At 33.1% G+C, this 13,380-nt stretch overlaps 1 protein-coding gene across 4 annotated transcripts in view; it reads right to left on the bottom strand.

Annotated features, from left to right (window-relative positions):
* The window catches only part of LOC108971140 (sodium-dependent neutral amino acid transporter B(0)AT3), a 51,851-nt gene that overhangs the window by 2,970 nt on the left and 35,501 nt on the right, over positions 1–13,380 (bottom strand). For 2 of the 4 annotated variants that reach the window (XM_018937001.1, XM_018937002.1), the window contains exons 3-8: positions 9,684–9,916; positions 9,042–9,616; positions 3,687–3,834; positions 3,271–3,632; positions 2,839–3,001; positions 2,575–2,781 (exon numbers count right to left, since the gene is read on the bottom strand). In XM_018937001.1, the coding sequence (XP_018792546.1) occupies positions 2,575–2,781; positions 2,839–3,001; positions 3,271–3,632; positions 3,687–3,834; positions 9,042–9,616; positions 9,684–9,916 (1,688 nt within the window). The other 2 variants (XM_018937004.1, XM_018937003.1) reach the window with 2 other exon arrangements.

Raw genomic sequence — 13,380 nt, 5'->3', positions numbered from 1 at the left:
TTCGAGTTCATTTTGAAAAGCTCACTATCTTTCAATTCATTTATCTATAGCTGAATGTGTTTGTTTTTAGTTTTTAATATTTTTGATTAATAAGATGTCATTAACTTATTTCTAAATAAAAAGATTCTATACCGCAAAAATTACCGCTATAAAATGTTGTAAAATATTCACACTACTTGAAAATTTTGAGTGACAAGGTTTGCTTGGCCACGAGTATATTTATTATATAGTACAATTTGTAATATCAAAGCATTCAGAACAACGATACAGTGTAAAAATTAATATGTGAGTAAATAAATTGCAAATTTACCTTTAATACGCAGTGTCTTCTAATATTTTATTCACACAAAGGTGTTTAGTAACGAGAGTTTCTTCAACATTTTGCAAAGAGGCAATCACCAGTGTTATATTAAGAATATCCCAAGTTTCAGAGCAATTGACAAAATATTCGAAACGGTTATAGAAATTTTGATCCTGTTGTCCTTTCACCAAAGGCATTTATTATTTTTTTAACATTAATTATAAGCTAAGCCGTAAATCGATTTCATAATTGTAAATATTTGAACTTTAAGCTTATCGTCTCTTCGTCTTTTATTTTACATGTAAGACTTGCTTTGTGGTTAAAATATATTATATGTATTGGACATATTCACTTGAACCAACAATGTCACTTAAACAGTATATATCTAGTTTTATTTTAACTAATGAGTTCATGCATGGGCGCATACATACATTCCATTTTCGTTTCCTCCGATCTTTTATCTAACTTGCTATTTACAGATCCATACATGAAGCCCACACAAATTATTTGTTACGATTAGTACACTAAAATAAACATGAGTGCGGCTAAAAAGCATTTAAGTGTCGTCGTTTTGCTAGATGCTGTTATTCATGACAATAGATATTTGTATTTTGAAGATTTACATTCAGTTTTTCGGTGCCTTAAAGTTGAGCGATTTTCGATTACAATAAAAGATTACGTTTCGTAGTTAAAAGGCCTCAACAATGGTGAAAGCATTTTTTTTTAATTTGTTTTTACGTTGATTGCTTTTGTTGTTTTTGCTTCTTCGATAAGTTTAATGAACAATCGTTAGTGGTACGAGTATTAGTTTTGTGGAGGTGTGTTGCTGCACGATGATTACAATTCTTCTATATATACATTTTATATTAAACATTGTATTTATTATTAAACATTTATCTGCATATCCATGCTCCTATTTATAACTTGGGCGTCTGCCTTTTTCTAAGTTTATTTAATTTTTTTCCTATTATAATATTTGATGAATAAACTTAGTTCAGTAAAACGCTCATTTAATACAAATTATTTCGAGGTAACAGTTGCCATCGTTTTATTTTATATTATTACTTTATATTTCAATTATCAGTAAGGTAAGTTACTCTTAATGGATTTGCATTTGCTCATGTGCAGTTTAATTCTGTGGAAAATTTTTTAAGAAAGCTTCGTTATGAAAGTATTTGAAAAAGTTTTGTTGTCGTAGCCTGAAGACATAAACTAATAAAACAGTGTTTTTAAACCATTTCAACTAGTCAGAAAACTCAGTTCGACATTATCCTGCATTTAAAAACAGCATAAATGCTATTATTTTCTTCTGATTTCATAATAGTGAAAGTGGAAATCGAATAAAATAAGAAATAAATATTTAGATTTGCTGCATTGAGTGATCTTTCCTAACTTTCGATATATAACGTCTTTAAGACTGATCACTAAAAAAATTGGGCGGCTAACTTATAAAAAGAATAAAGAAAACTTTTTTCCGTGTCATTGATATCCTTGTTTTTATTCAAATGCAGACAGTTCCACAGATTGTATTATTATCAACCTCCGAACGAATGATGGATTCTAGCGCCTAGATCATGGAAATGAGAACCTTCAAAAAATTTATTGAAATTAGGATGTATATTTCCGTCATTCTATTTTTTAAAACGATAACATGTAAAGCGCTTTCTATTTAAACGAGTCTCATACAGATCAACAAAACTTTAAGGATTTTGGGATGAAAATATAGCCTTCCATTTGTTCTTCCAATTACACTTCTAAACCTTCATAACTTAAATCTTGTTTCTCATCATAAAAAGCCAATAAGCTTATAACAAAACAAATGACTTTTATTAAATCTTAGATTCAGTCTCTAATAGTAACACTAGTTTAGACATTTCCATAAATTGAATTTGGGGAGGTTAACTAATTTACCATTCGCTAAATATCGGGTAAAAACGCTGTTTTATTAGTTGCAGTGTACCTATTAACTTACATCAAAGTCTCCAATAGTGAACCTTGTCGCTGCAAGTAAGTTCTGAGGAGGCATATCAGGACTCATAACCTAATTTTAAAAATATTCAAACATAAATGAGTCAATTTTTGAGATAGGTTATCCACAACGAAAACATTACGTGATAAAGGCAATAAATATGGGTGAAACAGTAAGTACGGTTACTAATAGATTAACAAAAAAAAAAAAAAAACAGAATTGCTTCGTATATAAAATAGTTTAAGTTATAAGTAGACGTAAATAAATATATGCTAAATGGATTGAATAGTTGTTTTAAAATCACCTCATCGTCGTCATTATCGATCATTTCCTTTGTCGATGCTGTAGTCTCATTTCTCCTTATTGAGCCCTGATGGATGTCTAGATCCACTTTTAAGCATTGGAAGCTTCGCATCAAAAACACAATGGGCATTGGTAAAACACCAGCAAGAATCATTGCTAATGCGACTCCCATTACCCATGTTGGATAATTGGATTGTTGAACAGCTCCCTAAAAATTTTTTGGAATACATAAAAATAATTAATTCACGTATAATGAGTTCGTTACGAGTTGTGCATTCCAGGCTCCATACGTTGGATTTTTGATGACCATGAACACGACGGAGGAAACTAGAATGGCCACCATAATGACTGGGCCAATATAACGCCAAGTTAATTGCCAGTATATGCCGGGTCGGTAACCAGTCATCTGATAAATATCTTCTGTAAATCTACATGATACATACATATACAATATTTGTAATTTAACAGACTGAAATCAGAAAAGTCCTGTATGTAAAAATAATATTCAATCAGAGAATGAACCGCAAATTTATTACTTTGAATCAAGTTCTTTTGACTAAAATAATTGTTAATACAAACATTATATTTTTCCACAAAAAAATCGATATGATCATATAGTATGAGTAATAAGAAAATTTGCATTTTAAAGAGATTGTTAAATTTTATTGGCATTTCAAATAAAATATAAAATATTTACCTCTCGTGTCCATAGACGTATACCACTGCAATTGTTTCCATCAATGCGACCACAACCAAACCAATGGTGCCCGCAAATGAGTCAAACATTTTGAGCCAATATTCACCGGCACCTGTACAGAAGATGAAACCGACAATGAAGCAGAATAGACATACCACCCCTGTCACATGTTGTTTCTTAACCCGTTTAATGATATCAATGTCAAAAAGTGTACAAAGCATTCCCTCCAGTATGCCAATTTGAGATCCTAGGCCTAGAGAAAGTAACATTGTAAAGAACAGAACTGCCCAGAATGGGGCACCAGGTAACTCCACAATAGCCTGAGTAATAACAATAAACGCTAGACCAGTGCCCTCTGCAGCCTACAAAATACATTTTTTAAAAATTACTTAACTCATACATAAATGCAAACATACATTGTCCAGTTGTTTTGATAGGCTACACTCTTCAAGTTCCAAGTTGATGGACTCGCTACCGTTAACTTTTGCCATTACTGATTCGTATTCTTCAAATGTTGCATTCTTGTAATGAAGTAAATCATGTTTGATTAAGATGTCCTTATTACTGTTGATAATAAAAAGTGTCATAAAATAATTAACTAATTATAGCAGCACTTTCAAAATTTCAAAGGGAATTATGGCTTAACTATTAGTCTTTTTTATTTCCAACAGTAGAAAAAAGTCACAATTTCAACCTTTTATTTTATTTTTCATATTCTATATATGATGTATTGGAAGAGTCGCAATACGTGGTTGAAATCCAACCAGCAATAAGTAAGGGAGTAGAAAATATTATTAATAGTAGATTTTAACCAAAAACTGCTCCCGGCTTCGACTTGGTGACTGCTGATGTTCTAAAAAATGCAATAGCAAAGCTTGCGACGATAATAAGCGCTTGTTTAAATTTCAGATACGTCCCACTGTCATGGAAATATCTGAAATCATTATGGTACAAAAACCTGAAAAACCTTGCAAAAGCACACATGAAGCCTCGTCATATCGTCCAATCTCTCTGTTGCCTATTTTGTCCAAACTACTTGAATCTGTAATCATAAGAAGACTTCAGAATATAATTGAAGAAAAAGGACTTATACCAGTTCAGCTATTTGGATTTAGATCTCAACATTCCACAATCGATCAAGTTCATCGAATAACGAGCATAATCGAAGATGCAAGGGAAAAAAATCACAATTGCACAGTTGTTTTTCTTGACGTATCCCAGGCGCTCGGTAGAGTATGTCACCATTGACTACTTCATAAATTAAGACTTCACTTTCCACAGTATCTAACTGATCTAGTTGACTCTTACCTGAGCAATCGCTACTTCAAAATCAAGAAGGGACAACGGTATACTACGTTACAGCCGTTAAAAACAGGTATACCCAAAGAAAGTGTCTTGGGACCACTCTCATACATTTTGTTTACTAACGACGTGCGTACGACGCCGCGCAATCACCACTTTTGCAGATGATACCTGCATAATTACGGATACAACCGGCAAAAATTAAGTTGAGTCGTCGCACAGAATGCAATCTTCACTAAATCAAATTATAGAATGGACACAGAAATAGTACATTACTTTAAACGAGTTGAAGTCTATCCATATAAACTTCACTAACAAAAGCGTACATCCCCTCACACATTGGAAATGAAGTAATCCCGTACTCCACTTCGGTGATATATTTTGGTACAACGTTGGATGCAAAGTTGAATTGGAAGGAGTATACACAAAAAAAAAAAAAAATAGCTTCAGAATTTAAACAAAAAAAACACAAATTAAACTGGTTGATCGGCAAGAAATCACACTTAACAACATAAAAATCCTGATCCACAATCAAACTTTGAAACCTATTTGGACATATTCAACTATATGAATTCAACTATGGGGTTGCGCTGCTCCGTTATAAATCGAAGCGGTACAAAGATTCCAAAACAAAATTTTGCGTAAAAGTCATTCGCGAAACAGCATCGAAACATGCGAAAAGGTTACAAAATCATATAAACACTAAAGCCAGACAACTAGGAGAGACTAGAAATAGCAGGCGCAGACTGAAAAGAACAACGTTTCATGATCTATTAAGAACCTAAGAAAATAACAAATATCGTTATATTTAGTTATTAAATTTAATTTAAAACAGAAAAGCATCCTATTGCAGATTCTTTTGTTTTACTTCATAAACTGAGAAAAATATTGCTTTTAGTTTACATTTATCACTAGTTGCAATTTCAATGAAATGTAAACCTATCATTTATTACTTTCCAATCAAAAAAATGTTATCGTTCAATACTCGAGAGATGTTTTTGTACTCCTCATCGTCTATTGACACCACAATCACAAAAAAAACCTATTCTCGTAGAAAGAATAGTTTAGTTTTTATGGCGGTTAAACAGGTGCATTCGTGGTTTACGCCTTTCAATGCGCCAAATGTATTTTATGCAATAATAATCTATTTACGCTGTGAAAAGTGAAAAATTTCCTTCATGGTTGACCCGTCATCATGAAAAGTTGAATTTTAAATACCTACATTTATCTTTTGTTATATTAATTTTTTGGGTAATTTTATAAAGAAGAAGAAGAAGCCTACAATTGGAATGCAAAATATTAGAGAAATAGTCGAAGTAGCAGTACGAGCACATACTTTCCGCTCTTTTCACAATCAATTCAATAATATTAGAGAGATAAACGTTTCTTTTGTCCTTTTATATGTTTACTCAACTATAAATTTATGCGAAAAAGGTTTTTAAAAATTAATTGCTAAGGTTCGACTGGAGGTTATTATACATTTTTTTTTTGCTGATATCAGTCGAGCTATAATAGCTCTGATTTTTTCGTCACTATAGTCGTCATCAAACGTACTCATTACTAAATTCAGGATGATACTACATACTTGTGTAGCTCGTCGTATTTGTACTAGGAAATAAATTAATTCAACACTAAGGCGGGAAGTAATAGTACCAACGTCGACAGTCATCCGAAAAATTTAATGTAATGCAACAAATAAGTAAGAACTAACTTTTGGTATAACCGAACATTTCACACTCCTACAACTTGCTCGGACCAAAGCCAGTGAGATACCTTATGATGAAAAGTGTAAAGCAATCAAACATTATATATAGATATATTTAACTCATATTGCCTTGAAGACGACAGCCCTAATTTGCATTAGCGGGAAAGACGACCAACTTCACGTTTTTTTGGCATTAAACTATAGTATATCCAATGTTATACGTTCAGTTAATTTTAAGTTTGAAGCTTTTATGTTAGATATATAGTAGATAGTATAGATCCAATTTTGCACATTTTTTGCCAATACTATATGCAATTTAAAGGCCAAGGTTTATCAAGATTCCTTACATATAATCACCAATCAAATGGAGTAAAGTCAAACCGGGTATTTGAAAACCTTAAAAACAAAAATCGGTTTCGCCCAATTTTGGGCACAAAGATGAACTGTCATGAGTAAAACATTGTTTCTAGATTTATATACTGGAAAGTGAAAGAAAAAAAGCAATTTAAAGTTGTATTATATGGGAAGTAGGCGTGGTTGTATTCCGATGTCCTCCATTTACACTCTCTGTGATTGAAATGTTAAATGATGCCATATACCGAATTTTATTAAAATCAGTCAAGCAGGTCACAAGATATGTGATTTCACCTAGAAAAGGGCAGTGTCACGCCTTACGATTTTGAACTAGGTTTTTATAAACTTATCTAATACCATGCCGGTGGTAAATTTAATGCCTCTGGAGTTTTCGGTTATTGATAAATCGTGCGTTTAGTAGTTTAACATTATGAAAGTGAGCAGGATTGTATGCCAATTTCATTTATTTTGACACCGTCGGTAGAGATTTTTATAGGATTTATTTTGAGCCAAAAATATTAATTTGACTTGAACGGTTTGAGAGGCAGAGCTCCGCCCACTTTTTAAAGATGCCTTTTCCTACTGTGATCCTCTTTGTAAATTTAAAGTTCTATAATAAATTTAGTACTTAGTGATGTCATTTTATTCGTTTTATTTAATGGCGTGTTTTGGGCATGTCAGTGGTCTGGTTACTCCCATCTAAAAACTCGTTCTTACTTTTTCAGCAAAAAACGCACGCCAACAAACACAAGGAAGGTTCAACGTCGAGAACCTGCAATCACAACAGTCGAATTGATTGAAGTCGGTCTTCGCACATCATCTCGGGCACAAAATTTTATTAAAAAATTTAGCACACTGTGTCCAGTTCGAACCCAAAGAAGAAAGGATAGTAAAAAATATTCATAAATAAAAAATACAGTGAAAGCTCTATTAAGCGGACAACTCTATTAACTTGAAAGAAAGGTTGGTAACCGAGCATTGAGAAAGCAGCCTTGAATTCGCTTTTTTCCACTGAGATTTATTTGTATGAAGATATTCAAAATTAAAAGTCAAGTACAATCCCTTGGATTCTTATACCGACAAAAACATTTATTGAATAGCTTATGATATAAATAATCGTATAAAATGTATACCACAGCATAATGTCGTCGGATCCACTAGTATATGTATATAACGCAATATTCTAGTAAATAGTTCAAACGAACGCGAGCTTCGGAGAAGTATTACTCAAAAATTATACGACATCCACCGCAAAATTTAGTTTGACAATCCAGTCCTATGCTTTGCTGATTATAGCAGCTTTGTAGTACGCACATAAACACATAAGCAATGTACATATGTACAAACATATAAATAAGGAAGTAACATTTCAATGCCAATATGTAAGATATCAAATCAAAACTCAATGGGTTAAGATTATTGAACCCATATTAAAAGTTCACTGAATTGTGTGCAAGCATAGTAATTTGTACCATATATGGATTTAACCATTCGTCATAATATACATACATATATGTAGAATGATTTCATAATTGAAGTACCTCCCAATATGCTTTTTTGTTGGAAAAATCAAATACATGTGGTCAACAAGTTTCTATTTCACAAGCTAATTATTTTTACAAGCGCCTGTATACTTTTAATTGCGTATAACTTTAAAAGAATATTTTTTTGACGTAAAGTGGGCATATTTATATTATAATATCTATTCTTCAAAGTTGTAAGTTGATTTTCTTTGCTAAAAAATTTATTGCAAAGAAACAAAAATCCTATGTTAACTTCTTATGCGGGAATAAGCAAAATCTGAAACTTCAGAGGAAATTTGCACAAAGTAAATCAACTATGAAAATAACGGACACACAAACACGTATATAGATTTATATTATATTTGAATGCTATTACAAAACTATTTCAGGTGGAAACATAGCCATAAATGTGTCTATTTTTAATAAAATCAAATAACATATGTTTCCATTCTATTTAAATGTAAATATACTAACTCGAAAAAATCTTGTAAGAACAAGTACATAGAAAAAATAATAGATAAAAAAGTTTCCCATCGAAGTTTAAAGTTTGCGAAAACATTGCACAATCCTAAAATTGAAATTGGAATAGCATCTCGTCTCTATGTAGGACCCTAATGTGCACTCTTTGGGAATAAACAATTGGTGAATTTCAATTGCTTCAATTATATACTGCTTTGTCATTTAATTGAAGAATCAAAGCTCTATTGATGTGATTTATAAACAACACACCCTTCCATTCTCCGCATGTCTATTATTTCTATAATGGATGTGCAGCTACAACAAATAATTATAACGAGCTCGAAATGGTTGTGAACTGCGAATACTATTGTATTAAAACATTTAATTGCAAAAACCAGATGGAACCAACGTTTTCTGGTGACACTTACAGTTCGATACAACGATCCACATTGACCGTTGCCTTGAATCCGAGAATGGCAAATATTACGACGCTTGCGTATATGGCGGTGATGGCATTGCACACCGATACTAAAAGGACATCACGTACACAATTATTTTTGGGCGGATTGTAACTTCCAAATGCTACGAGCGATCCAAAAGCTAGACCAAAAGAGTAGAAAACTTGTGTCGCTGCATCCAACCATACTGTCGGATCGGCCAGTTTTTCCACTTTCGGTGTATACATGTGTATAAGACCAGCACTGGCACCTCTTAGTGTAATTCCTCGTATAAAAAAAATTGTCAACACAATATACGGGAAAAGCGATGTAAAGTACACAACTTTGCCGGAACTTTGAATGCCTTTCATTACAATAAAAAATACGATTGTCCAAGATAGGAACAAACAGAGGACAATCCACCACTTTAAGCCGCCTGGTTCATCCATCGATGGTGCGGCATCTAATGTTGTTCTATACCAAAAGTACGCAGTTTCTGATGAACGGGCACATTCCTCTACTTCAACTGTGCCATTTGTAGGACAAGAAGCCCAAGGTAAAGGATACTATAAAAGGAAGACATGAATTCACGTGTAATTTTAATTGTGGCTTTTCTATTAATCATTAACTCACTCGAAAACTGTTGAATAAATAGAAGAATACCCAGGTTATTATAACATTATAATATAAGGCTACAAACAGGGTTACTATACAGGATGATATTCCAATACCACCCAGCCAAGGGTGTATAGTGTTCCAAACACCAAGTGCGCCAAGTCTCATACGTTGTCCAATACCCAGTTCTATTAGAAACAATGGCACACCTTCCAGTATCAACATCACCATGAACGGTATTAGAAACGCACCTGAAAAACATATATTGAACAAGCTGTTAGCTAATGGATACAGTTGAAGTGGAAGAGATAGTACGAAATTTGCTAGTTTTTTGCTTAAATTGTAACGTTCTAAAAATATTTTCCAAATTTCGAATTTTCAATAATAAAACAAGAATTTTTATGCTATGATGTTATGTTATGTTAACCTATTTATATTATATGCTTTTGCAATAAAAAATTGTTTTTTTACATATTAGGCGGCTAATAACCGCAATGTTTATCTTTTATCCACTTTTATTGAAAATATTATAAAATGAAGGGTCAATCGGGTCCGACAAGACATCGAAGCCGATTGGATGTTGCACTAGGACAACGTCCCGGCTCACGCCGCCTTTCTTGTGAACTGGAAATTGCGCTGGCAGCGCTCCTTCTGTATATTTTGAAAGTTTTTGAAGAATTGTAGTGATTGATTCAATACATTTTTTTAAACGACTCAGCCCTATTGCTTTCCAGACAAACCCGGTATTAGAGATATGTGGCCAATATAATAATTGAGCCGATTCAACATATTTTTTACATACAAGCTACTATTATCAGGAAAGGTTTATTCCGAATTTCTACTAGGTATATACATATATGCACATGTATATATTTTAAGCGTCGGGATCTAACACTGCTCAACTACAGAATAAAAAATTTCAACGACTAAAATTGAAAATACGTTATAAACAGTTGTTACGGTTTTATTTATCGAGAGAAAGCAGTATGGTATTTTTTATTTCGAAGAGTGAATCAGATAAATCAAATGTACAGGAACACCATAAGACTTAACTTAGAATTCAGTGATTGATTCTTTTCGATAAAAACTTCACAATAGGAACTAGGGTACACGTATTTGGTATTTGGAGATGAAGATTTCTAACGCTACAATTTTTAATGAATTTTAGAGAGACCATAAGTTCTCAATTGGGTTTATGTGCAAATTTCCTACTCCCGAAGCACTCAAACATCCCCAAACCATTACCGATGATACGCCGTGTTTAATAGAGCAAACACAAGCAACTTCTTATCGGGAATTCCCAAATTTCGAAATAACAGTATATTCCCAGCTTTGATATTGGGGGATGTCATGCTCCACGAATACGAATTTTGCTTAGAAATTTTGTGATGATTGCCATAAATCAGCAATTACGTTTTAAATTTAAAAAAAATTAGGCAATCAGAGAAGTACTTCTAACATATAATATATGAACACAAAATTAAGTGAATCTTTCAATTAAATGTAGAAGGAGTGGTGATAATATAGAAAAACCAGTGGTGTACGAATATCGATTTTGCACACCTCCGACTGATATTACTCCTTATGACTACAGTGAAACCTCTACTTGCGGACACCTCCAATAAGTGGACCCCTTTCTTAACTGGACAAAATTCAGGAACCAAGTTTTACTTTGCGTTTTCAGAACAAATTCCACTCTAACAACCGGACTCTCTCGTGACCGGACGCGGACACTTTTGTTTACTACTTTTTATTTTCATTACCTCTCGAAAGCGGACGCGGAGCTCTCGATAAGGGACAAGATTGGATTACTGAACGAAAGTGTAAAGACAACAGTAAAAACCTCTGATGAGCGGACGCAAAACTCTATTTGAGGACAACGAAGATAAATAATTGAAGTAAATGTAGAGTAACTAACCGAACAGCCGAAATCTATATACGAGTAATATGAGTACGTACTCGTACACACAGCATATGTTAAACTGTGAGGACAAGCATAAACATGTTAAGATGTAACGGGACATATACATATGTAACAATTTGTAGCTATTAACATGAAAGAATAAAAATTATGATCCATTTGATTTGGCTTTGCAAAACGTTTAAGTCGTGTTAATCGGGAAAATATGCCACAAAAAAGAAAATACTTTCTATTAAAGAAAAAATGGAAATTTTAAATGTGCTGGAGAAAGACAATTTATCTGTTCGTGCACTCGGAAAAAGGTTAGTGCTTTATAATAGTACAATTTTTATTACTTTTATTTGTTTGCTTTTAAAGATTCGATATTGGAAAATCCCAGGCTGCCACTATTGTGAAAAAAAGGAAGACATTAAAAGGATATGGTTGAATAATAAATAAAAAGAAAAACTTCTTAAATAGTGATGGTTCCAAAATAGACAATTTGTGTTTTGAGTGGTTTGTCCAAGCCAGAAATCAAAATATACCAGTATCGGGCCCTATTATAAAGGAAAAAGCAAAACAAATTGCAGGTCAATTAGGAGTTCAAACTTTTTCGGCATCAAATGGATGGTTGGAAAAATGGCGGAAATGACATAATGTGACTTTGAAATGCATAATCTGTTGAGGTTAATCCTGAGGATGTACATCAATTCAAACAAAAGCTACCAAGAATGGATGAAATTTCAATGAATAAACTTTCAAAACTTTTTGACATTTTGGAGGCTATTTACTTTATTAAGACTGCATGGGACAACGTAACGATGGAAACAATTAAAAACTGTTTTTCAAAAGGTGGTTTCCAAAAAAATTTGAACGAAGTTTCTGACTTCGATGTAGAGGACGATATTCCCATATCGACGTTATCGGCTTTGATAAAGCTTTTAAATGAAAATGGGCAAGGGCAGCTTTCCTATGACTTTTTGTTAATGGACGAAATTGTTACTACAGAAGATGATAATATTGACATTGTTATTGACGAAACGGTTACTGACGAATTATCTGACTGACTGAAGACCTAAATGAAGTATGCGCTCAGGATGCGGGTCAAATTAAATCATACACTGAAGCACTAAAACAATTTCGTCGCATTAAAAAATTCGTTAGTGACGAAGTTACTGGATTTCAGTACGCCAAAAATTTGTAAGTCATCTTGAAAACTGTTTAATAAAATAGAAACAAGGAAATTTACGACAAACTACGGTAAAAAATTGTTTAAAAGTTCAAACATAAATAAATATGTTCAATTCATTATAACTGTGAAACATCTCGCAATAAAAATGAAATATATAAACTAAATTACCAAGAAATCTAATTTATTTAAAAAGTAGAGTGTGTATAAATTTTAGTAAAATTTTTATTCGCCCCCCATAAGCGGACAAAAATTGTGGAATTGTCAGTGTCCGGTTGTGGGAGGTTTCACTGTATATGTATTGTTGATTGTATGTGATGTACCTTAACAGACTACGGAAACCATCTTTTCCTATTAATAAAATGTAGTAAAGCCAAAGTTGACGTTGAGCAACACCAAAAGCTCCGTCAGAATCGGCGATTCCTTATCGTGCGACCTTTTCAACCTGCTTCTGGAGAAAATAGTTCGAGCTGCAGAACTAAATAGAGAAGGTACCATCTTCTATAAGAGTGTACAGCTGCTGGCGTATGCCATGATATTGATATCATTGGCCTCAACACCCGCGCCGTTAGTTCTGCTTTCTCCAGACTGGACAAGGAAGCAACACAAATGGGTCTGGCAGTGAA

Source organism: Bactrocera latifrons, unplaced genomic scaffold (assembly GCF_001853355.1).
Source record: "Bactrocera latifrons isolate USDA-ARS-PBARC rearing strain unplaced genomic scaffold, ASM185335v1 scaffold_327, whole genome shotgun sequence".
Taxonomy (NCBI): domain Eukaryota; kingdom Metazoa; phylum Arthropoda; class Insecta; order Diptera; family Tephritidae; genus Bactrocera; species Bactrocera latifrons.
The sequence above is the reverse complement of the archived record's forward strand: the minus strand, read 5'-3'. Positions and strand labels throughout refer to the sequence as shown.